This window comes from Papaver somniferum, unplaced genomic scaffold (assembly GCF_003573695.1).
Source record: "Papaver somniferum cultivar HN1 unplaced genomic scaffold, ASM357369v1 unplaced-scaffold_10, whole genome shotgun sequence".
In the NCBI taxonomy this organism is placed as follows: Eukaryota; Viridiplantae; Streptophyta; class Magnoliopsida; order Ranunculales; family Papaveraceae; genus Papaver; species Papaver somniferum.
Window position 1 is genome coordinate 15202397 of NW_020618825.1, and position 27100 is coordinate 15229496.

The window sequence follows — 27100 nt, forward strand, 5'->3', positions numbered from 1 at the left end:
CCTAAACAACATTCGACTTGAATAATTAGAAGCAAGAAAATAAAAATCACCCGACCTGTTTTCAAAGGAGAGACTGGCACATGATGAGTGCTAAAAAGTGCATATTTCTATATATTTTTCTTGGCATTTAACTCATCTTTTGTGCATTAATTCTACATTTTATCCCATATTCTGTATTTTCTTTGTTTTCAAGAATAAATACTTTTCTTAAGTAATTTTGTATTTTTAGGTACTAAATAAAGCTTGGATGAATTACGGAGCAAAAAGAGCAGAAAAGTGGTGGAAGCCAAGAGGAATCACACAAGGAAGCCGCGAAGAATGTTGTGCGCAAGACCAAAAGGCTAGAAGTGGGCTTGAAGAGGAAGAATTGTTCTTAAAGAGGATATGGGCTTGGCATACCGAAGGCCCAAAACCCTCACCCAAACCCATTTCCAATATCCATATCCGTCTCCTTCGCCAGCCGTCAGATTGGATCACATCTGAATCCAATGGTCGCAGCATCTCCAGTACATCAAAGTCTGAAGCTCCTGTCTAACACTACAACACCTAATTCCATCTTGAGTCGTCAGTTTCGTTGTATCATAAATCCGACGGTCGATACCAGTCTCTTCACTTGTAGCCGTTAGATCAATCTATCATTTCCGCATCCCACGGCTCAGCTTTGCGAATCATCGAGACTTGATGAAACCGCTCAACACCCTAATACCCCATTCTATACCCATTAGCCAAACATGCCTTAACCCTAAAACTATCGATCCAAACTTTCTTCTTCCATCTTCTTCACCCATTCCCTCCCATGCCGTCGCTTCCAATACCACCAACTCCGTCTGCAGCCTCTCAACCACCACCATCCTTCATCATAACACACCAACCCTAAAACCCATCATCACTACCACTTTCACCAACTCTATAGACTTCTATTCCACCAATTTCACGCCTCACCAATCTCATGAACCCTAGATGTGAAATTGGTAGAATAGGTTGAAATAGAGTTGTAATTAGAGCATGGGTAGATGCAGGAGAAGGAATAAAGGCATGGGTCGAAGAAGATTGAGTGATTTCAGAGAGTTAGGTATGTCAATTTTGCTTTTTGTAAAAACCCTAATTTCAACTGTTTAATTTGGGGATTTGGGGATTTTTTCTGTAAACCCTAATTGATTAATTTGGGTATAAATATGGGATGTGGGGGTGTGTTGTAACTATGCCTGGATTAGCCAGAGCACCACCTTAGAGGCCTGGACTAACCAGTGCTCTCTACTGTTACTTCTTGTTTAATTTCAAGTTCAGTAATTTCAATTGTATTTGTTCACCATGTCTAGTATGTTCTAATTACTCTTGCTAGGGTGTAGATGAAACCCTTAGTCATATGTTGAGAAAATTTCTGTTCAATTTAATGTTCTTATGATGTTCACTGTTATAGGATGATTACTAGCTAAAGCATTCAAATGCACTTGTGATGAGTTGTACTGTGAGAAGACAGTTCATGCTAGGAGTGAATTAGATAACATAGCTAGAATTATTATCCATTTTATCCTGTTAGGAATGATAGTTAGCTAATGGATCAAATTAGCCTGTGATCAATTGTACTGTAAGAAGACAGTTGATACTAGGGGTGAGTTAGTGAAGTTGGTTGATAAGTCATCCATTTGAGACCTCTCTGGAAGAAGAAATGTGCTTAATTGATAAAGGAATGACAGTTAGCTAATTGAACCAAATGAGCCTGTGATAGGTTGTACTGTAAGAAGACAGCTTATACTAGGGGTGAGTTAGGGAGACTAACTGATAGATCATTCATTATAGTTTTATCTGGAAAGGAACAAGAACATAATTTGAATAGGTATTGCCTTATCTTAGGATTATTGGGTGGATTCAAATGCCCTAGTGCTTTTAGTCACTAGAAAGATTTAGAAAACAACAATAGCTCCCTCCAAGTCCCTGTGGACAAACCCCTGCTTATTCACTTTCTACTATCTGACCCTGTATACTTGCAGGTGTAAATATAACCATAGTTTTAGGTTTCATTCCTTAGCTATCAAGTTTTTGGCGCCGCTGCCGGGGACTCGGTAGCGGTACTGTTGCTGTTTGCTCTTTATCTTTGCTCTTATTTTCTGCATTTTACTGCATACTTTTCATTGTCACTGCATATTTGCACTTTCATTGCATATCTTGCACATAACCTCATTCTTGCATATTCATCTGTCACTCTTGGTGTCACTCTTACAAGTTATTTCCTCATTTACTGCCTGTTTCATCATTGCAGTTCATTTTTAGCTGTAAGTGCATTCAGCTGTTGCATTTAGCATATTGTGCATTTAGCATATTTTGCATTGCAGTTCATTTCATAACTTCATAGCTGCAGCATATTTTGCATTTAGCATATCTTTCTATCATTACATTCTGTTTTAGGTACATCATCTTGCATATCACTTGCACATCTACATTCTTTCAGTTCTTTTTGTTTACTTTCATTTTCCTGTCACTACATTCTTGCATTCTTGCACTGCATCCTAGTATTTTACATTTGCATCTTGTTTAGGTTAAGTTACCTGCATCTTTAGTGCACCTTAAGTTATTACTGCATCATTCTTGCATTTTCTTGCACACTTTGCTTATTACATCATCTTGCATTTTCCTGCATTGCAGCTTTGCTGCTGCTGTTGATACTTTAGTACTGTGGTGCTAAGAAGCTGCTGGTGCTGAGGACTTGCAGCTGTGCAACCTGCTGGAACTTTGGAGATGTTGGTGCTGGAGCTGTAACTGTTGAAGCTGCTGCTGGGCTGGGCTGGTGCTGTTGGAGTAGAAGTTGTGACCCAACTGGGCCTCTCTTAAGGAGTTGAAGAAGGATGATCCAAAGCCCAACTGGGCTTTTGCAACCAAGCTGAACAGCTGGGCTGTGCTTCAAAGGTAAGCCTAAACCCATTAAGAGAACCCAACCTGTGGGCTTCCATTTTTAATCTATGGGCATGTAATAATTATTTTAATTTTAATTTTATTTCTTTCTTTGTTTGGGATTGTAATAATTTTAGTTTTATTTTTATTCTCTTTTTTTTTTTTTTTTTGTGGGTTTGTAATAATTAGTTTTATTTTTATTTCTTTCTTTATTTGGGCTTGTAATTTAGTTGTTTGTTAGGCTTGTAGTTTCTTAATAGTGGGCTTGCTCTAAACTTAACTTTTTGGATTTTGGGCTTCCTTCCAACTCCCAACAGTGGGCCTTGCTCAAATCTCCTTTCAAATTTGAAACTAAAAAAAAAAAAACCAAAACTTTGCTCCATTAAAACCAAATTTTCTCCCTTTAAAAAAAAAAAAAAAAACCAAAATTTTATCCCAAGCAAAACCAAATTTTCTTTTCAAAACCCTTTCAAACCAAATTTTCAAAACCCATTAAAACCAAATTTTTTGAAAAAATGGGCGAGTGTGTGAATAAACTCCGTAGTCTCCATGAATACATGTACCCTAACATAATAAGTCAGTTATCATGTATCGTCTTACCCCAGACTGATGGCCCATTTGAACTAAACGCAAGCATGATACAAATACTTCCTATATTTCGAGGGTTCGATTCTGAGAATCCCTATAACCATGTAAGAGAGTTTGAACAAATTGTCCGGGCTTTACAACCTGACCATATATCCGAAGACTCTTTGAAATTGCGCTTGTTTACATTTTCTTTAAAGGAAAGGGCTAAAACATGGTTTTACAATCTGAGACCGCAGTCAATCACCACTTGGGACCAACTCACAAATCAATTTGTCGGAAAGTTCTTTCCACATCATAGGACCATCTCTATTCGTCGAAGTATTAATTGTTTTGTCCAGTTAGATGGAGAAACACTTTTTCATTATTTTGAACGATTTAATGATTTGTTGTTTGAGTGTCCTCATCATGGCCTCGAGAAGTGGAGACTGGTCGCCATTCTTTATGAGGGACTAGACTTTAAGTCTCGAGCCTTGGTTGAATCTATGTGTAATGGTGAATTCATTGATAAAACTGTGGACGATGCATGGTTATTTCTAGCTGAAGTTGCAGAGAAAACCCATCAGTGGGAAACCTATAGGGAAACTAGGACCATGCCACATGATATGGGTAATCACCATGAGTCAGATGTTGATTTTCCCAATGAGCTTAATTCTGGATATAGTGTTTCATACCCTATTGCTGAAAATGTCAATCCATATTCACCTATTTTAGAGGCAGATGTATGGACGAAAAACACTAATGGTTTTGACAAAGTAGGATTTTCATGTATTTGTGATGATGATGATTATGATGATGTTATATTAGAAGAACATGTCTATGCTGAAAATGTTATGGAACCTTTGGGTTCAAATACATTAGGCTTTTCTGCCCCGACCTTCATGAATGATGTTTCTTCTAGTATTCCATATACATGTGATGAGGCTACTGATTTAGATATTGTGCAGTTATCCTGTGAAGAGCATGACTTAGGTAATGTTGAATCTTCTGTTGACACTAATGATCCTATGCATGAAAATATAGTTGATGTGTCTGATTCCATACTAAGCCACAATATATTGCTTCTTTTGATGTTAATTTGGATATTTCGGATAACCATGATTCTGAATTTGGACTTGTGAAATTGTGTTGTGATGATGAGCATGCTACACAACTTGATTATGATTTAGAAAATGCTGATGTGACTGATAATATTGGTACTTTTGATCTCATGCATGTGAGAAACTTAGATGTCACCTTCTTGCCTAAGTCACAGATTGAGATTATTCCACCCAACCTAGATTTGGTTTGTAACAAAAATTTTAAACCAACTTTTCTGAAGATTCCCAACCTAGGATTGGAACTGTGTGCCTCTCAAGTCCTCTTGGACTATTTTGCATCTAAATACAACTTTTAAGGAGCCACAGTTGGAATATGCATGTTTGTCCATCCCAAACAAAGTCCATTTTGAGTTAGACCTTGTGAATCCTGCACCCCTAAAATGGAAAGATTTTGTGCTTAAAAGTAAACCTGCTGAAAATTAGGTTTGGGGTGATTCATCCGGTTTTTCACTCTCGCTCTCATTTCAGTCCAATTTTAGTGTTTTGAAACTGTCTATGTTTCAACACTTTGTCTTTTGGGTTGATCCTCAACTCTTTAGACTTTATGTATAGTGAATTTTTTGTATATAATCTGGTAGGTAGTTTTTGTTTTTTTCTTTATATTTTGCTACTCCATGGTGATCGCGGCTGAAATATGTTGGATTCTAACCATGAACAATGGAGTTCGTTCTTTCTTTCGTCAAATCGGGTATCTCTTTCCTTTCTCTCAAAACTCAACATGTTCTTCTGATTTGTCCAAGTTATGAATATGTTTATTTAGAAACATTGAGGACAATGTTTAGTTTAGGTTTGGGGGTAAAGTAGATACCACGATAACATGTTATAATTGAAAACAGAACTCCCTCTTTTTGAAAAAATTAAAAAAAAAAAATATAAAAATCATAAAAATGGAGCTCATTTACCTTGAAATGTTGACTCTTGTGCAAATATGTAATTTTAGGAGTCTTAGTCTAGATATTTAGGCACCCTGATTCTAGCACAATTCACATGTGATAAGAAACTTGCACGCGCACGATCTACCAATACATGTATAGCCTCGATCTTCAAGGTGTTTGATAGGAAGTTAGATTGCCAATCACTTTAGAATACTGAATGAGACTTGACTAGCTTGTTCTTTGGTTGGCTGGGATAGAAGTGGAGGATACGTTAAGAAAAGCAACCATAGAATTTGACGGTGCATCGATAAGGGCCACCTCTTGCTAAGAGTCATGTAATTTTTTCTTTTGTTCATGTATCAAAAGTGTCCATGTTGTAAATCTATTCACAAAAAAAAAAAAAAAAAAAAAAAAAAAAAAAAAAAAAAAAAAAAAAAAAAAAAATCAAGTATTTTTCATTCCATCTTCTTGTTCCAAAAATAAAAGAGAGTATCAATGTAAATAAGAGTCATGTAAAGAGTCATTTTGTTGTTTATTGTAATAAGCAAGGAGGGTGCAGCCATCGATGTATAACGCGGTAAACTGAAATACCTCAACATTCACAATTCTCGTAAAGCCGGACAGCTAGCTAGATTCGATCGGTTCTTAGCCTAAAAACTATCTCTTGGTGATTAGTAGTCATAACTTCGTCATTCTACACATGTGTAGATACACTTTACACTCTTATCACATGTCTTTATTTGTTATCAGTGCTAGGATTGTGCCTTGATAGCTAGATTGACATCTCCATTTTGCTGTGAGCTTCTACTGTCTTGCATATGTCACATTTCATGGAATCTGAGCTTATATTTTGACCTAGAACTTTGTAGGTACGTTCTAAGCAAACCTTCACGAGACTTCACTCGTCCACTAGGGACACTTAGTGGTTTAAAAGGCTTAGTGCATACGCTAAATGCATTCGAGAGACCAGCGACAGTGGTATAGGTAGGATTTCCTTAGTTTTGTTTTACTTGAGGAAAAGTAAAATTCAGGTTTGGGGGTATTTGATGAGTGCTAAAAAGTGCATATTTCTATATATTTTTCTTGGCATTTAACTCATCTTTTGTGCATTAATTCTACATTTTATCCCATATTCTGTATTTTCTTTGTTTTCAAGAATAAATACTTTTCTTAAGTAATTTTGTATTTTTAGGTACTAAATAAAGCTTGGATGAATTACGGAGCAAAAAGAGCAGAAAAGTGGTGGAAGCCAAGAGGAATCACACAAGGAAGCCGCGAAGAATGTTGTGCGCAAGACCAAAAGGCTAGAAGTGGGGTTGAAGAGGAAGAATTGTTCTTAAAGAGGATATGGGCTTGGCATACTGAAGGCCCAAAACCCTCACCCAAACCCATTTCCAATATCCATACCCGTCTCCTTCGCCAGCCGTCAGATTGGATCACATCTGAATCCAATGGTCGCAGCATCGCCAGTACATCAAAGTCTGAAGCTCCTGTCTAACACTACAGCACCTAACTCCATCTTGAGCCGTTAGTTTCGTTGTATCAGAAATCCGACGGTCGATACCAGTCTCTTCACTTGTAGCCGTTAGATCAATCTATCATTTCCGCATCCCACGGCTCAGCTTTGCGAATCATCGAGACTTGATGAAACCGCTCAACACCCTAATACCCCATTCTATACCCATTAGCCAAACATGCCTTAACCCTAAAACTATCGATCCAAACTTTCTTCTTCCATCTTCTTCACCCATACCGTCGCTTCCAATACCACCAACTCCGTCTGCAGCCTCTCAACCACCACCATCCTTCATCATAACACACCAACCCTAAAACCCATCATCACTACCACTTTCACCAACTCTATAGACTTCTATTCCACCAATTTCACGCCTCACCAATCTCATGAACCCTAGATGTGAAATTGGTAGAATAGGTTGAAATAGAGTTGTAATCAGAGCATGGGTAGACGCAGGAGAAGGAATAAAGGCATGGGTCGAAGAAGATTGAGTGATTTCAGAGAGTTAGGTATGTCAATTTTGCTTTTTGTAAAAACCCTAATTTCAACTGTTTAATTTGGGGATTTGGGGATTTTCTCTGTAAACCCTAATTGATTAATTTGGGTATAAATATGGGATGTGGGGGTGTGTTGTAACTATGCCTGGATTAGCCAGAGCACCACCTTAGAGGCCTGGACTAGCCAGTGCTCTCTACTGTTACTTCTTGTTTAATTTCAAGTTCAGTAATTTCAATTGTATTTTTTCACCATGTCTAGTATGTTCTAATTACTCTTGCTAGGGTGTAGATGAAACCCTTAGTCATATGTTGAGAAAATTTCTGTTCAATTTAATGTTCTTATGATGTTCACTGTTGTAGGATGATTACTAGCTAAAGCATTCAAATGCACTTGTGATGAGTTGTACTGTGAGAAGACAGTTCATGCTAGGAGTGAATTAGATAACATAGCTAGAATTATTATCCATTTTATCCTGTTAGGAATGATAGTTAGCTAATGGATCAAATTAGCCTGTGATCAATTGTACTGTAAGAAGACAGTTGATAGTAGGGGTGAGTTAGTGAAGTTGGTTGATAAGTCATCCATTTGAGACCTCTCTGGAAGAAGAAATGTGCTTAATTGATAAAGGAATGACAGTTAGCTAATTGAACCAAATGAGCCTGTGATAGGTTGTACTGTAAGAAGACAACTTATACTAGGGGTGAGTTAGGGAGACTAACTGATAGATCATTCATTGTAGTTTTATCTGGAAAGGAACAAGAACATAATTTGAATAGGTATTGCCTTAGCTTAGGATTATTGGGTGGATTCAAATGCCCTAGTGCTTTTAGTCACTAGAAAGATTTAGAAAACAACAATAGCTCCCTCCAAGTCCCTGTGGACAAACCCCTGCTTATTCACTTTCTACTATCTGACCCTGTATACTTGCAGGTGTAAATATAACCATAGTTTTAGGTTTCATTCCTTAGCTATCAGCACACTTCCATTGTATATTGCAAAACAAATGGAAACACATATCAGACTAATAATCTATCGTATCCATAAACGAAATGATACCGGAAAAAAAGAACAAATATCAGACCAATAATCTATCGTAAGTATCCATAAACGAAATGATATAGAAAAAAAACAAAAAAAGAAGCACACCAAAAGAATGAGGCTTGGCTTTTGCTCAAGCGTTTTATACAGGAAGAGAATCCTATTTTTGGAACTTATGTCTTATATTTTCTAAGAAAAAAACTGTAATTAAATTTCGTTCCTAATCTTTATTCGCGAATTAAAAGTTTTGGAATCAAAATATATATTTAACAAAAAAAAATCTCTAAATATATACTTTTGGTTTATCTATTAATTCATTTTCGGAAAATATCTACCATATAATTATTTTTGGTTCAAAATAGTGTGTTATTACTGTTCACGGAAAGTTTTTAATTTACCGAATTTTTATTAATTTCATTCATTTCTGGAAACATTTTTCCCAAAATATTTGAGTATCTATTCTATGTACTAAGAATAGAAATTGTTTTTATCTAGCTATATTATTTTTTTGGAATGAATAATATTATTAGGAAAAATTGCAATGAAACAAAATTAAATTTTTTTTATTCTGGTTCTTACCACGATTTTCTGTGTTTTCTTCTTCTTAAAATTGATTTATTTTTGTAATGATTCTGTATTTTAATTACTTGATAGGATTTTCAATTTTTCCGCGGAGGAGGAAGAAGTACACTTCGATCATTAACAGGTACAAATCATCTAAATTTGATGAATGATTTTTTTAATCTCAATTAAAATTAGTTTAACTGTTAGAAGCTTGAAATCGTACTTATGGCTGGTTTAATTAATTTTAAGAAATGTAATTGGACGTTGGACATTTTTTAAGTCTTTTTTATGGTTTATTTAATTATGTGATGAAAATCATGATGCATTATTCCATGTTAATAGTTCAATCCTGATGAATGGCATAACATTATATCATTTTGTTTATTGTAATTATTTGTTTGGGTGTTTTGTTGATGTAATTTAGTTTTGATTTTTAAATATTTTCTTTTGAATTTATTTGGTAATTTATAAAATTTTATTGTTTTAGGAAATATATTTTCTATTATTGTGGGGAAGAGGATATTTTATTACATTTTTGGTCCAAAATTTTATAAAATTATCCAAAAAGAATTATGGTGGGACCAGAATTCACCAGAAGCTCCGGTTAAGCATAACGCTCGAAAAAACTCTATTTTTATACCGAGAATTTCGGGTTATATATATTCAACAAAAGGGCTGACAAATTGTAGATGAAAATATAAATTACTACCGTTGAGCTGAGTTGTATAAAAAACAAGGGACTAGTGATCAATGGATAAATTTTAGGTCTGTTTCATTTATGAGCGACATAGCATGATATTTTTTCACAAGAGCGCTGTAATATTAGTTGTGACTTGTGAGCACTTTTTATTTAGTCAGAGGCGAGGGTGCATTTCCTGGGCCAGGGCAGTCTTTCCTGCAACTACTCAAGAAAACAAACAAAAGCTGGGAAAGCTCCGAGGCACTGTACTTTTCTTATACCAAGTTTTTGCATCAGGATTCAGGCCTATCAGGGTACTTACTAAATACCATATGTTAGACTTGGTGCTTAAATCTACCTGATTCATGCATTTACTAATTGACAGTAATCACTGCATCATCAACAAGGGTTACTTGGTCATAAACTTAGTCATGTCTTGGATTTTTCCAAGCTAGTAGACAGCTTTCGTTCTCATGTGCTGCACCTGTATGTTTATTTTTGGAAGAACGGAAATGCTATTCTGCGTCCTCAATGACGGCCCATTCTACGCACAATCTGACATGGCTTGCTTAGCTGTACTGAAATCACGTCGTTCTCTCTCATTTTTATGGAAGCAGAGATAATCAACCGAAAATCAACATAATTTATCATCTCTATCAATATTGTTAAAACTGTGAGAGAGAATTATCAATATTCAAAGGCTGTAAAATCCGATTAAGATCGTCCATCTTCTAATTGATCAACAATCAGTACAAACATCCTGTAAAAGACGAAGGTCGGAGACAAATAATAAGGAGTTTATTATTTGGTTGAAGAAAAAAATCGAGAGCAGTTGTTAATTAAATAAAAAAAACCAAAAAAGTGTTGTTGTAATTCTCGTTTCAGATTTTTGTTTTTGTAATGGCTGTTTATGTCACATTCAAAAATGTAAAGGATGTCTTCTCTAAAAAAAAAAAAAACTTATTTATCCTCCTCTTGAACATATAAAATTCTCTTCTTTTGCAGGAACAACTGAAAATCATCTCCTTCAGATCCAAAAAGGGAAAATTAGGCGCAGGTCCCAGAAAAATAATAGTTTTATTGTTAGGCCTAAGATTAATTTTTAGATCCGCGACATCCATAATTATATGAAAATTTGAAAAATGTCTGCATAACAGGTTATGCATCAGAGGTATAATTGGCGTGACACAAATTGGATATAACATATCTAAAAATCTGCGCCTTGGAATTTCACAAATTTTATATCGTTGGAATTCTTTTTAAGAGAGCTACGCAACGAGCACAAATAAGAATATCAAATTTTTGTTTTTCACGAAAAAATCGGAGGTGATCTTCATTTTAGGAAAAAATTTCGAAAACTTGATACATAACCATTATGCAGCTACCAAAAAAGATGTGCAACACATTCTGCAGACGCATAACGAATTGTGGAACCATTTTCTCCACTGCATAACAAATTATGCATCTGCATAATAAAGTTATGCATCTATAACAAGTTATGTAGCCATTGTATCAGTGCGTACATAAAAAATTGATGCATATAATGCATTATGCATCTATTTTCTCGATGCATAAAAGATAGTGTAACAATTTTCCCGACGCATAATGCATTATGCAGCCATATTTTCGGATGCATATCAAGTTATGCATCCATTTTGGTGAATGCATAACATGTAATGAAGATATTATTGTAGGTGCATGACAAGTTACGCAGTCTTTGTTTTTGTTTGTTTTAATATTGACAAAAAAGTTGCCGCAACCGTGTTCTGGACTGCATAACAAGTTATGCAACAAATTTTGTAGATGCATAATAGGTTGTGCATCCATTTTCATGACTGCATAACATGTTACGCAGACATTTTCTCGACTGCATGACAGGTTATGCAGTCATAACAGCATCATCATCATCTTTCCTATTTCAATATCTCCCGTACAAACCAAAAAAGCATAAACACCCAATTTCAATTCATGGTTGTTGAACTTCCGACAACCATCTGTAGGAAACCAGCCAAAAATTGTATTTCCCTAACTCATTTGTGTTTAGTCACATGACCAACCACAGATTATACACTCCATTGTCTTTCTGAAACTGCAGTAACTCATAGGGATGAATTAGCCATCTAAGTCGGTAAGCATTAACTTCTTATTGAGGTTCTGAGTTTTCCAAATTTAAATGACGTACACGTAGAGATCATTCATGTTTCCTTGCTCGATTGGATGCTTTTCCCCACATGACTAGAATACTTTTACCAGTTTCTTGATTCTTTGTAAATTTAATAAGGTAGTTCGACAAGGCCTGGAAATACGGCTTAGCGTTTCATCATTTGGACTTGATAGTGCCCTTTGACTTGAACACTTGCCACATCTGGAGACTTGGCAAACTGCAAGTCTGAAATACTAGGTTGTATCACCAAGTTAATCAAAGACAGTCGGGTCTCACCAAGCACAGAACTCAACTCAGTGAACTATGATCAAAGATAGTCAAACCGTTTAAGGTAGCTAACCATGGGTGAACAAACCAGGAGGACAAACCTAGTACAGATACAAGAAGAACAATATTCTAATGTTAGGCTTGTAAACTAAAGATGATATATTTAAGGAATATGAATATCCCATCTGAAAACAACTGTTCAAAGATCACTCACAGTTAAAATATGATGAACCACTCACAGTTAAAATATGATGAACCGAGACAGCAAACGAAATGCATTTGGGATTATCTTGCACTGAAAATAAGTTCATCCCCTGGCGCAGGTTGTGTTCTTCGAGTGTACTTGAGAAGCAAACCTTCGACTGAGACACCTGGTACTCGTAAATCCCTGGAAGAAGATTAATATACACAATATGAATTCAAATTTCCATCGGAAAATAGTAAATGCATAAAGACTTACTAGAAGCCTTGAAAATCTCCAATTATTTATAATGTCTTAATCTTGCTAGAAATTGTCCAGTTCACTACCAGATTCTCTTTTTGTTCATCACGTCAGTTTCTTGCTTGAAACCCCCATCAACCACTTTATTCTTCAATAGCAACAACTCATGGCAATAATAACTCCATTAACCTTCTCAGACCCTATAATTAACCAAACTCATTTGTTATTTCATCACATAACTTCAATTTCTCCTTCTTTGTTCTCTGTTGCAGCTCAACTTCATGTCTTCATTGTAAACTCTAACACAACCACCGTAAATCCATTTTTCCATCTACGAATTCAAAACCCCCTTCCTATAATTCAATTTTTAGACTTTTAGTAAACCCTAACCTTCTATATAATGACCTAATTAAACCCATCAGAACACACTCCTCGATTGTCAACAGCAACGGCTATTCAACTTCCAAATCCCACATCGATTTTAAATAGTAAAACCACTTCAAATAGTATTTTTACTGGGAAGAAGAAGGTCCAGAAACAACATCAACAGATCTAGAAGCAGAGATCAATGAAGCATATAATAATCTTTTTCCTCTTCTTCTCAATGCAATGGCAGCCATGGAAAACTCCTGTTCTTTCCTTGCTCTCTATCAAAAAAAAATCTCGGAAAAACATGATTTTAGAAAATAATGGGTTTCAGAGGAATTTTTTCACCAAATATGGATGCGCGCATGAACTTCTCCGCCCGTGGGTTTCACGGTGGACAAAATCTTAAAAATGAATGCGGCAGTAATTTTCACATCCAAAAATCATAATAGTTTTCAACATGATAATACATACAGTTCTTTGTTAAGCAATAAAATTGAAAAGATGCAATTCAAATTACACAAAATATCTTACTGATTTTTCATATTGGTTTACCATTTTTCTTTCGTCAAAAAAGAGAATAGCTAGAAAACATTGAAGATGAGGAAGAAGAAGACTTTGAGGTGATGAGAGAAAGCTTAGGATAAGAAGATTCACGTGATTTTTGTACAGCTGGGCTAGCCAAGTCAGCTTGGGCGGAGAGTGTGGCGTCACTCAGGACTTCGTATAGCATTTCCGTTCGAAGAAAAGGTTATATTAAAAAAAAAAAAAAAAAAAGCATTTACAAAGTACAAAAGAAATCACTCGATCATAAGATCTCCAATTGCTCCAAATGAGACTACGGGTAACAAATTTGAACGTATTGGTGTTGCAAAACCATAAGACTACAAGCTGTTTAACAAGATCAATAGTTTCCGTTGTACTTTTCTGACGACCACCAAATACTCTCCCATTTCTCTTTTTCCACGGGATACAACAAATAGCATAATGAATAATCTTCCAAAATACTGTATATGTTATCACATAACTGTAATGAAAATGAAAAGAAGATTACACAGTTAATGCAACACGAGATCGCCGAACAAATACATATCCGCTGCATAACCGACCCTGGGTAGCTAGGGGTTTTTCTTCAGTTAAGCTAATGAAAATGTTAATTAATGAAGAAACAAGAATCTCACAGTTATTTTTATTTTTATTTTTGAAACTTAATATCACTGAAATTGGGGATGACCTGGGGAAACATCCCAATAAGTACTGCACTCTGGTACATGGTTTGAATTGCTGGTTCTTCCTTGTTGTCGTATATCGTCTGTGGATTGGATAGCGGCAGACAACCTTGTTTTTTCAGTGGCAACTTTATCAAGACTAGCTTCTTCTGGTGACGCTTGTGCTACATAACGTGTAGAAGTTTGCATTGTCTCGCGATTGTCTAGCTTGCTTTTTAATTTTATAACCTACATAAAGTAGAGATTTTAAAACAGTAATATTGAGATAAGTTATTATAAACCGTACACACATAAGTTTCGTGTTTTTATACTTGTTATAAGAGGTGCACTACCTCATCTTGAAGATGCTGGTTTTCCCTAGAGACAATTTCAAAATCCTGCTTAAGTACATTGTATAGTTGTTCGATTTTCTTTCTTTTTAGTCTGGCGCGTCGATTTTGAAACCATATTGCTATTTGGCGAGGATGCAGCTCTAAATCTCTAGACAACCTCATTTTCCTTTCAGGTTCCAACTTTACTTTATTCTTCATTTCAGCGAGTGTAGCTCCCGGTTGTTGTTCCAGCTCTATCTCCTCTTGGAAACTCCTCTCTAATGCATCTGCTTGTTCACTAGATAACCGTCTTTTCCTCCTCCCCGTTTGCACTTGGTTGTTGATGTTTGCATCATGACCTTCTACACCATTTTCAGCCTTACATTCATTTGCACGACTAGACCATAGCTCCGTCATCTCTGCTCCTACCAAACCTATTCAAATTGCAAAACAGTGACCAGTTATAGTTACGGGAAAAAAGTTTAATACGCAAGCACGCTTAAAAAATAACTCTTGGCCGCAAAATATACATGAAAACGAAATGGTTTGGACCTGGAAATGGTTGATCAAAGGATTCACAGTGGTAGTGATGATCATGAAGAAAAGATGAAACATAGTTCTCTTGTTGTTGTTGTTGTCCTGATGTTGTAGTTGTTGGGGAAGGAATTTGAGGTGTACTACTGCAGTAATTCCAATTAGCCATCACTACCAAAACTGGTGAAATATCTAGTGGATTGGGGTGTGTAGTGTCTTAATAAACACTAGATTAGTAGTTGCGTACTAAATATAGCGAAAAGTTTATTTATCCACTAAATATAACTACTGCTACCAACTACATATCCAGGTGAGCTTCTTTTAACCTAAACTAGCTCGATCATTGCTGGAGGTTGGTAGTGTTATATGTTTCAACATTTATAGGACTAAATGGCGTGCATTTAGGGACATAAGGAGAGTGACTGTCTACAAAGGTCCAAAGTGAAAGAGGCATAATAAGATAAGATCTATATGCATCAAAAGAAATGAAGATAAAGCGAAGAGGGTGATAAGATCCATAGTGGGCCAAAATGCAGCAAAATATGTCAAGTGATTTAAGCAACGGTAGTGGGCCACCAGGCATGAGGAGGGGTCAAGGTTAACTACCCCATCTCAAGTGTTAAAGAATGATTCTGAATAATTCTGATTAAAGACAATTAATGATTATGAAGAGCAATAATACATGGCTCGATATTTCACCTGAAAATGTGTATACATACAAAATAAAAAACTATCCAGGCACAAGTGGATTTAAGCTGTACTTTGGTGAAACACCCTTTGGGCGTCCATGAAAATTACAAAACCCTAACACCCATGCTCAATATACTAATATCTTCATTCAAAGATACATAAATAAAAAATCTAAAAAGCACAACCAAACAGATTCTCAACTGTTATAACCAGTAGATCAACAAAAAAACTAATGAATGCACATGAATTCATAATCAAATTAATCTCAAAAGAGACAAAATTATCACGCCCAACCAATACAACATCAAACGGTCGCGAACTATTTGTAATGGGTACTAGAGTTCCAAAATCACAACCACTGGTTTGGCGTTACGAATTTTTTGTTGCTAAAGCCTGAGTTTGGTGTTATGTTCTAGAAGGTATTTTATATTCACAACATTAAGAACTGGTCACTTCGAGCTCCTGCTGCCTTAACAAGCCTTCTCTCTCTTGTTGAGTATCTACGCCTACGGGCTCTTTCAGATCTAATGTGATCACTTGGCTTCTGAACCTTGTGAGTGAAGGCATAAAACCCAGTCTAATTAAGGACGTTTCTTCTTGGCTTGGAATAAGAATCAAATAGGACTACCAATGGTATAGACTATAGAGATTAGAGACGTTTCATTCTTCCTTAGTCCCTTGGTCATAGATAAATACTAAACATGTGGTACAGTACAATCTCCGTAAGATCCCACAATTGAATTCTTGGAGAAACAAAAATATTTAGATGTAATTTTGCATTTCTCTAGGTACTGATCAAAAATCGAGCTGATCGAGGACAACTCGCACTCCTTTCCATAGGGAAAAACAACCTTATGGACCGCCTTACTTAATATGGTATGGTTCCCTCTGCTCCCTAGACACAAATCATACTGCTGATGCGTAAAGTACTGCCAAATCAGGTTGAAACGGTTGGACGGCGTGGAGGTAACATGCATTTACTTACTAGAATATTAGACTACTGCATTCATGTGTAGATTTCTTTCTTTATGGTTTTACTAGCACTTGTAAGTACAAATAATAACTGTGATAAGTGCTTGATACAACTTTCAATCAACTAAGATGTTAGGAATTAAAAGCTCTTGTACCTTATATCACAAACATGGATAAAAACACTCTTTAACTTGAACCAAATTGAACTAATCTCAAATCTGAGCTTTGAGTATAAAGCACTTAAATTTCACATTCGGAAACATCGGTGACACACCCATTCCAGAGCTATAATAATAGCGTCATAGCGTCATCCACTTTGTTCGACTAAACCCCTGTCCCTGTACACACTCAGGAAAAATAAATAATCACCCACTTGATTCTCGAAAATTAATAAAACCAGAACCTGCCATCCCTGGGTTCTCTTTAGAAAAACCATCACTGTGTATCCGGAGAATTTGACTCCTCTCCAACCATTATTTTTGCTTTGCATCCATATACTCTTTTCTAGTTCTGGACTCAAAACTGGAAGCAGTACCGTGTCTCAAAACTTGGGAGCTCGTAATGCAGATTTGAGATTACTTCTCGGGTCAATAGACAAAATGCCCCAAAATGGGGGTCACTTTGCCAAAATGCCCCGCCATTTAGAAATTGGTCAAAATACCCCAATCTGTTAGTTTAGAGTTAAGTAGTAAAAATTGGACATCTTGACCTGTCAGTGGTGTTATAAAATGACATTTTTATCCTTGTTATTGATTATTAAAAAGGCACATATGTGTTAATATCCAAGTTGATCACCACCACACAATCGCTACCACCACCACCACTCCCATCCCCACCACCACTGTCGCCACCATTACTACCACCACCACCATCAAACGAGCAACCACCGCCGCTGCCACTATCGTCGTCACCACCACCGCTACCAGCAACTACCGCCAGAACCATTACCGCCACCACCACTCCATCTGAACCCTAAATTATGAACCCGGAACCCTAAACATGAATCCTGATTTTGAACGCTGAATCCTAAATTATGAACCACGAACCCTGAAGAGTAATTTTGTCTTTTTTTCACACTTGGGAAGTCACCTGTTTGCCAAATTGACTACTTAAATGTCCGTAACGGAATATTTAACGGAATGCGGCATTTTAACTAATTTCAAAACAATCAGGGCATTTTGGCAAGGTGACCCCATTTTGGGGCATTTTGCCATTTTTCCTTACTTCAATCAAACACTCAAGTTAAAGATTGTTTTATCGGTATTTGTGCTGTGATATAAGGTGCAAGAGCTTCTTCTTTTTCTTTAATAAGCAAAAAAAATTCATAGAAAACTAAGGACAAGGACAGTTATACACATTAATATCACAGCCATTCATCAAAAATTGTATAACCAAGAGCTTAAGGATGTTGTGATGGGAATTAGGAAAGCAAAAAATACTCTTTTTACATTTTTCCCATTTAGCTAGTTTATCTACTTCTTAAGCAAACTTCTATTTACATACATTACTTTACTATTTATATAATCCAAAAGAACCTTCACTTCTTCCAGAATATTCATGATTCTCCATTCACAGCTCGAAGCTTTATTATCCAAAAAATTCGCCACATTTCTGCAATCAGTTAGCACCTGACAGTTGTGCAGATTTAGTTGTTTTTCCCATTCAAATGCCCATTTTTCTGCGAGGGCTTCTCCACATTCTGAACTGGTGGTGTATCCTGCAGAACCTTTAATATCAGATATATATACATCTATCCACAAAATTAACCCAACACCAAATTGCCATGTGTTTGAGTCAAAAGAAACATCCACATGAATACAATTGTTTCTATAACTCATATTTCCAATCCGTTGATTCCTATTATGAGAATAAGACAATCATGTGTTGGACTGTTTTTTCCTTGGAGAGTCTTTTTTCAAGGTTAATGTCCATTCATTTATAGCATTCTTTATCATACTAATACAGTCCACGGGATTAGGCTTAACCCCCCCTCCCCCCCCCCCCCCCCCCCCCCCCCCCCCCCCCGTAAATACCACCAGATTCCTATATTTCCAAAGCTGCCAACATATAATAGAAAATGTTTCTTTCCACTCTTTTAAAGGAGGAGCAAACCAAGATTTAACCTACTCAAAGGAGATGCCATTATACAAAGGCATCTGTATGCCTAAACCGAACCAAACTTCTCTAGTAAAAAAACAATCCACAAACAAGTACTTAGTGTTTTCTCTAATATTAGCAGAACATAGCATGCAATACGGATATGAATGCCTTAGCATATCATGCATTTTCGATCTAAGAATGAACACTTCAGCTGTCATTTTCCAAACAAATAGAATAGTTATGGGTAACAAATTCATGTGCCAGATTTTCAATCAAGTTTTATCCTGAGTATTTTGATTTTCCAGAGAAACAAACCTTTACGCAGATTTAGTAGTAAATTTTCCATTTCTATTACCCAACCACATTAACGAATCATGGGAGTTTTTTGTGAGGCTAATAGATTTAATTTTATTGTCTATTTCAGGTTGTAAAGTAGAATCAATTAGATCCATATTCCATCCACCATCAGCTTCAATAAGATCAGACACAAATTGTATATCATCATGCCGCCAATTGGTTAATCGTCCCATCCCAGGAATCCAATTATCCGACGAAACATGTATATTTCTACCATATCCTACTTGCCATATACTATTATCCTTAATGACTTGCAGACCCAACCTAATATTATGCCAAATCCAAGAAATTTCATAATCTTTTTTCTTATGAAAAGGGTGTGTTCTTGGGAAATATTTCCCCCTAAGAATCTTGACCCATAAATCTTCTGGATTTTTCAACAATCTCCAAGCTAATTTAGCTAGGAGGGATATATTAACCTTATAGGGATCTCTAATCCCAATACCTCCAGCAACTTTAGAAGCTCTAATATTATCCCAAGCTTTAGGGTAAAATGCTTTTTTTGGATTGTCCTTATTCCACCAAAAGTCCCTCTGTAACTTATCAAAATCATCAAGCACAGATTTTGGAAACTCAAAACACTACATTTGATAACAAGGATAAGCCGATGGAGTAGAACTAATAAGAATGGTTATCCCCGCTTGAGACAATAATTTAGATTTCCATCCATTGAGGGATTCATAAGCTCTATCAAGAAGAGGCTCAAAATTTAAATCTTTCCTCCTACCAAAAACCAGAGGCGTTCCTAGATATTTTTCATCTTTAGATATCCTTTGAACTTTTAATATTCTAGCAAGAAACGTTTTTGCTAAAATAAACCCCGGATTTATGAAAGTTTATGGTCTGCCCAGAAGAAGAAGTAAAAATGTCTAAGACATTCATAAGACTTCTGACTTCAGCAATATCAGCTTTACAAAAAATAAAGCAATCATCCGCAAATAGGAGATGTGATATTGTAGGGAAGTTTCTATTTATCCTAATACCTGTAAACTTTCTCTGAGCCTCTGCATGATTAAACAACCTAGAAAGACCTTCTAAAGAATTAATAAACAAGTACGTAGATAACGGGTCTCCCTGACGAAGACCCCTAGTCGGAGAAAATTGAATATCAGGAATGCCATTTGGAAGGATTGTTGACTTTACAGTTGAGATGCATTCACAAATCAAATCACACCATTTTCCGGAGAACCCAAATTTTTTGAACATAAAAATCAAAAAATTCCACTCCATCTTATCAAAGGCTTTTGATAGATCTAATTTCAATGCTAAATACCCTTTTTTAGTCTTACTCGTTCTCATAGTATGAAGCATTTCATGAGCTATTACAACATTATCCACAATCTGCCTTTTTGGAATAAAAGCCGATTGATTTGGAGAGATAATTTTATCCAACACTTTCTTAAGCCTATTAGCCAATATTTTCGAGATTAGCTTATATAAAGCATTACTCAGACTAATTGGTCTGAAATTTACAAGAGTTATTGGATTCTCAACTTTAGGTATTACGATATGAAGTTTTCATTTAGTGATTCCTCCAATTTACTTGTTTCAAAAAATTTTCTAACCAAATTAACTACATCAGCTTCCACTAGATTGCAATGGGTTTGAAAAAACCCGGTGGATATCCATCTGGACCTGAAGACCACCATGGGTTCATGCTAAATAAAACCATTTTAATCTCATCTACTTCTGGATTACTCACTAACTCATTATTCTCCTCCTCAGATATAACTGCAGTAATTAGATTTTCAAATATATGATTTATTTGCCCACCAGAAGAACTACTAATCTTAGCAAAATGATTCTTAAGAATCAAATCTAATTGATCCTTCCCTTCTATCCACAGCCCATATTCATCTCTAAGCATATGTATTGAATTATGCCTTCTTCTATTAAAAGCAACCACATGAAAATACGTAGTACACCTATCATGCTCTTTGAAAAATCTATCTCTACTGTACTCCAACCAGTAAATAGTTTCAATCTTATTCCAAGTTTCAAGTTCATCTTCTAATTTTTTCAACACTTTTCTAGATACTAAATGTCCTGGCTTTGCATTCTCTCTATCTAATTTCTTTATAATCTCTTCTTTGTTTTTAAATATGTTTTTGAAAATGTTTTTATTCCAAAGACCAAAGTCCTTACCTAGACTTTCAAGAGTTTGTACTAAGTTATTTTCCGAGTGTGTTATATTTTCAATCCAGGCATTCTCAACAAACATGTTATACTCCTTATGTTATTTCCATCCCCTGAAATATTTATATGGTCTTTTACCACCCAGTTTAATCATACTTATGTCAATGAGAAGCGAATTATGGTCTGAAGCAACCTTAGAGAAATGATAGACATTTGTATCCGAGAAAGCTTCAAACCATTTAACATTTACCAAACCCCTGTCGTTCTCTAATATTTTCATCACCCTTCCTTTGTTTAGACCAGGTGAAAGGATCACCATGAAAACCCAAATAAATGAATCAAATTTGTTGTATTACCATATGAACAATATTAAACATGATGGTAGAAGCCTCATTACCCCCTTATTTTTCAGTATTATCTAGTATAAAATTCATATCCCGAACCAACATCCATGGATCATTGAATCTTTCATTTAAACTAAGTAAATATTCTCATTGTTCAGTTCTATTGTGGATAATTAAAGCACCATAGATACATGAAATGAAACTAGATATTCCTTTAATTTCCAATGCCACTGTTATTATGTTAAACTTTACCTCTACCAAATCTACTAAAACCTGACTGTTCCAAGCTACAACTTGACCCCCAAAATTACCTATAGAAGGAACAACTATCCAATCCTTAAACTGAAGCTTCCTAGCAGTTTCATTCATTTTCTCCAGAACCATTTTTGTCTCAGACAAAAATATAATTTCAGGCTTAAATTTTTCAAGCAAAAACTTAAGATGATTGTAAGTTTTCGGACTATTGCATCCTTGAGCATTCCATGAAATTAACTTCATGACTACAAAAATTATCGCAAGAAAGTAAAAACTAAAAAAACCCATAACTAAAAACCCACAGAAGTAGAAAACAAATAACCCTATTGAATAAACAGACTTATCAAACCACAAGCAAATTAAGATGAAAACAACAGAAGTATAAAAGCAAGACCAGCTAATGTAACTCCAGAAACAATGTAAAATGCAATAAAAAAACAAGGTTGTGCAATATTTACTAACCAGATTAGCGCTTTCGGTACTCGAATTCCCTTCCACAATCTTCTGATCTTTCACTTTTTCCGAAACCACAACATCTTCTTCAATAACTTCCTATGCTACTTTAATCGGTGTAAGATTTACTGGGATGGAATCCCTTTTAGCAGCTACCAAAGTATTTGATATCATATCAGTTGGTTGACATCTCCCTAAATCCTTATACTCCGCCAACAACCAAGCATAACCTTGTAAGTAATGCTTCTCTTCAATCAAGCTCTGAAAAAAATTCTCCTTAGCTAGTTTCTCAGCCCTTTCCTTCACATACTCCTCCATATCAACCACATCTTCCTTTTCTTTATCTTTTTCATCAGTCTTCTCAGATGGACCTCCTTCCTTAATTACTACTGCCTTAGCTTTAACATCATGGTTAGGACATTTCCAATCAATATCCATCCTTTGTCTCTTCCCAGTTGCTCTATTAACAGCTTCTTTGTCAATTAGGCTTCAAAACTCAGTAGATGATTGATCAGTTTTCCTCCTGTTTCTTTCCTTATTATTCTTCAAAGCCAAAAAACTCTTTTCTTCATCCTTAGTACCAAAAACCACAGGAGCCTCCCTAACCACATCAGGTGAATCATTTCTGCAATCATAACCAGCTGGATGCATGACCCACTTACAGAAAGAACAAACTCTAGAAGGTAAACCAATATAATCAATATCAACTGGGTTTTTTCTTGTACCCAAATCCTCAAGCACCATATTCATTTTTTTAACCAAATGTTTTGTTAAATCAAAAATAACTAGAGCTTTATACTCCACACCATGAGGACCAATCATCATCAGTAATTCACCCAACTGCTTATCCACCTTCCTAGCCATGTACACTCTATCAGCAGTAAAGTTTGTAAACTTAAACACATTCCAAAATAAGTATTTGTTGAAATTAAGATCTGAATGTCTCACTTGATCTATTTTTTTCTAAACACCAATAACTTACCATCCACATAAGCATGAGACATCACTGCTCTAGCAAACTCTTCAGGATCTTCAAATGCAAAGAAAAATAAATTATTGGTTCTAGAGTCCCTAACCTCCAAATTCCACTGAGGATCCCATGTATTCCTCAAATCTCTTCTCACTTTATCTGGTCTCATCCTTGAGTTACAGAAATCTTCTTCTCTAAAAAAAGTTTTCCCACCAGTTCCATAGATTCACTATTTTTGATGCATGAGGAAGCTTTCTTGATGAACTGCAACAGCTGATAATTACCCACATCTGACATATTAGCTTTCTTCTCCATTAATTTATCTACTGTACTAAGCTCCTGTGATATAATTGGATTATGCATTTTTTGAGCAAAACTAGAACATGAATCTAAGAACCAGTAGAACAGAAGAAGAAAACCCCTACTAGAAATTTTAGAAAACTTTCCAAACTTTTTCTGCCTTTTTATAATTTCTGAAACAATTGATAAATTGATTTTTATAATCTGCAAAAATGCCACATGTAATAATTGTTCTATACACAGTTGCATGCAATTTGATTTCCTTTCTCCAGCAAACAAAACCAAAAAATCTTCCTTACTGCAGCAATAGTCAATACTAAACAATCTAATTATTACATACCTAGTATTAAGCAGAGATATCTTATCCCTTTGGTGCAAAGAAAACTCCCAACTCAGAGTAGATCGTCCACATGCAGATCTGCTTCTAACATATATTACTAACTGTCTGAGAAGAACCCACCAGCCAATAAACATCTTTAATAGGGGATCCGCTCAACACCAACTAGAAGATTTTTCCGTGAATCTGGTAAGTGGTAGTCCAAAGATATTCGGAAAGGAAATCTTTCCCAGAAGAAGAGATTATTCTGACATCAAAACAGATTCAAATTCAGACTTAATCAAAGATAAAAATGAAATTAAGAAAAAACCCTAGCTTTTGAAAATTAAAACTAAATCATAAGAAAAGACTAATTTGATTTGAGACCAATTCAGCGGAGCAACGATTTAGAACAATCACAATTAAAACGACAAAGGAAATTGAGCTTTGGACTTAAAACATGTTAGAAAAATCAAAATCAAAGATACTGAGGTACGAAGATTTTCGCCGACTTTGTCATCCGATTTTTTCCCCCGATTCACCTGTCTTTCCAATCCCAACCTCAACTCCTTTTTTTCTTTCTCACTCCAAAGTGCAAGATCTTTTCACAAGTACTTATTAGTACGGTAGTACCTTAAAGGAAGATATTTATCACGTGAATGCTTAGCAACATTCTTGCCGAGTTTAAATCTCCCTGTCTAATAATATTCTTTTGATATACTTCCTGTCTTATGTCTACTGCAATAGACTTGTAATACACATGTGATCATTGATGCTATACAGATTTCCTAGTAATACAGTTGATGATAAAATCGTTGGGCGATCATAATGGCACTATTTTGTGAGAAACATGTTTTGACGGATACTCATTATTTTTTTGAGTCATACCTAATGGTTCCAAAATATGATCATTAAATAAAAAACATCATCATTCCATATCAATCTTTTTTTGATAATGGCATAACTAATCATACTAAATTAGAGTTAATAATTATGACTATGATTAGATTTAATAATAAAAATTAATTAGTAATGTCAATGATTGATTAAAGTTAAGTTGTTAGTGTCATATTACAGAAACATCAGCCTGTCGTTGTGAGGGTAAAATACCCGATTGCCACGTGTCATCTTCTCAAAAGATGATCTCATGATGAGACGATAAGAGAGAAGCACCAGATCGTAATCCATAAAGTAGTTTCGTCTGAATCGAGACGCCTACTATTACGTTACATGTATGACGCGTGTAAGGAGTGGTCTAATCAAATCATATGGTCAAGTCTAAAAAGGAAGACCACATTTAATGAAGGATCATAAGAAGCATAAGCGAGTCTACAACACCTCAGAGAGCTCGTACGACCTATACTATAGCCCGAGAATGATGCAGCACGAGGTTACTCGAGAAGAACAAAACAATGGTGTACAGGGAGAGATATCTCGGATAGGAACCCAGCATGCCATCACGAGGGATAGTATAGAATCTCGCTCGAAGTCCATAGGAGACAGACGACATACTCCATATGCTCAACGAGGCCAGACCTTCACGAGTCTTATTCTGTCTATAAATACCGGTCCATGTAGAAGGAGATGGACAACTTATGTATCAATAGATGGTCTTTCTATAGAGAATTCCTGAGAGAGATCTAGAGAGAGAGAAAGTTACAAATCTAAGTGATATTTGTACTTCTTTCAAAGGTAAGACCTTAAGAAAACATCTTCTTTCCTGTGGACGTAGGTCTTCATGGACGAACCAAGTGATATGCTTTTGTCAATCTTTACTTTTCATACTCTTTACATCTTGTTCATCTTGAATCTTGTATGTTTTAGTAGTTGTTAATCTTTAATCTTACTTGGGTGTAGTCATCAGAAAAGATGCAACTACAGTCGTTGCTAAATTTTTTATTCGTAACATATATTTACCGTTGCAAAAAATTTTAGCCACAGAAAAAAAAAAAGAGAGGCTTAGAACCAAGCCACAACTTAGATTTTAAGTTATGGCTTCATTACTAAGCCACGGATTCATTTCTAAGCTACGACTTCATTCTATGAAACTGAGAATCCAATACAAACCATAAAAACAACATGACAAACTATCATACATGACATACAAACCGTTTTTGAAATCAGACAAACCGAGAATCCATTAACAGCTTGAAAATTTACACAATCAAATGAGCTTAGAATCCATATTATTGAAAAGTTATACAATTTAGAAACATAAAATTGGTCAAAAAGACCAAAACAGAAATATCCTGGGTGAAATAGATTCTTAGCTTTTGATACTGTTTATATAGCCAAAAATCAGAAATATACAAAAAAATATCAATCACCTAAATTACCCCTTAACTACCAAACGCGACCATTGAACCATGGAAAAGCGCCAGTTCTCTTTGCCTGTAAAAAATACACTACTCCAGCCATCAGTCCTGTAATCTCTTCATACCCAGTACCACAACCAAAACCAGAACCTTCAGTTCTATCACCTGAGCCATTCTCCACATCCACTTGAGCATCACCAAACAGCAGAAACTGATACTTATTCTTCACTGAAATCTCAGGTGCAACAGTTTAACAAACCCAACCAGAACATACAAAACAGACCATACACAATAGCACCGCCAGTTTCGCAACTCCACAGGTTCAATAACACTAGCACTTGATCTGTCTTTAGCAATTAGATATAAGTCTACCTGCACTTCCCAACTCATTCTCACCACCTGCCCTGTAACTCATACATACTGCGTCGGAACAATCAACATCAGCAACTACTTCTCTTGCTTCATACCAGCAGCAAACACTTTCTCTTCCTGCAACTCACCAGCTGACATCTAACCATCCACCAACACCATTATCATTCACCTGCAAAATTTGTAGCTACAGTCCTTCTACAATTGTGGCTCCATCTCAGTCATGAACCAATACGAGTTCATCCCCTTCATTCTCATCCGCAATTTCCGGCACAAACCCAACCACTGCTTCATCCCTCAGGTTCCCATTATACTCCCTAAAACAAACAAATTTTTTTAAGTATATAAACCAACATCCAATACTAGTACTTGATTCATTAGAATATGAATATCAACATCCAATACTACTACTTGTTAATATGGTTTTTTTTTTTTGGTTCATGACTAGTACTTGAATATCAACTAC

At 35.7% G+C, this 27100-nt stretch overlaps 3 protein-coding genes across 3 annotated transcripts; all 3 read right to left on the reverse strand.

Annotated features, from left to right (window-relative positions):
- Positions 1-14197: 14197 nt before the first annotated feature.
- Positions 14198-15226, reverse strand: LOC113326427 (homeobox-leucine zipper protein ATHB-22-like). Its single transcript, XM_026574162.1, has 3 exons — positions 15076-15226; positions 14545-14957; positions 14198-14440 (listed from the first exon to the last, which is right to left on the reverse strand). The coding sequence occupies exons 1-3, from the start codon at positions 15224-15226 to the stop codon at positions 14198-14200; spliced, it is 807 nt and encodes a 268-aa protein (XP_026429947.1).
- A 3910-nt stretch (positions 15227-19136) lies between these two features.
- LOC113326429 (uncharacterized mitochondrial protein AtMg00310-like) lies at positions 19137-20186 on the reverse strand. The gene is made up of 2 exons (XM_026574163.1): positions 20160-20186; positions 19137-19757 (listed from the first exon to the last, which is right to left on the reverse strand). Exons 1-2 carry the CDS (start codon positions 20184-20186, stop codon positions 19137-19139), a joined length of 648 nt encoding a protein of 215 aa, XP_026429948.1.
- Positions 20187-20764: 578 nt separating this feature from the next.
- Positions 20765-21397, reverse strand: LOC113326430. Its single transcript, XM_026574164.1, has one exon. It carries the CDS (start codon positions 21395-21397, stop codon positions 20765-20767), a length of 633 nt encoding a protein of 210 aa, XP_026429949.1.
- Positions 21398-27100: the final 5703 nt, after the last annotated feature.

Bases quoted from the DNA above. Each gene is read 5' to 3' on its own strand.
- LOC113326427 (XM_026574162.1), bottom strand. From the start codon at position 15,226: ATGGCTAATTGGAATTACTGCAGTAGTACACCTCAAATTCCTTCCCCA. The intron at 14,958-15,075 runs GTCCAAACCATT...CAATTTGAATAG, and splicing joins CTTTGATCAACCATTTCCAG to GTTTGGTAGGAGCAGAGATG. The intron at 14,441-14,544 runs GTAGTGCACCTC...TACTTTATGTAG, and splicing joins ACCAGCATCTTCAAGATGAG to GTTATAAAATTAAAAAGCAA.
- LOC113326429 (XM_026574163.1), bottom strand. From the start codon at position 20,186: ATGCAGAGGCTCAGAGAAAGTTTACAG. The intron at 19,758-20,159 runs GTATTAGGATAA...TATCAAATGTAG, and splicing joins GGCTCAGAGAAAGTTTACAG to TGTTTTGAGTTTCCAAAATC.
- LOC113326430 (XM_026574164.1), bottom strand. From the start codon at position 21,397: ATGTTTGTTGAGAATGCCTGGATTGAAAATATAACACACTCGGAAAAT.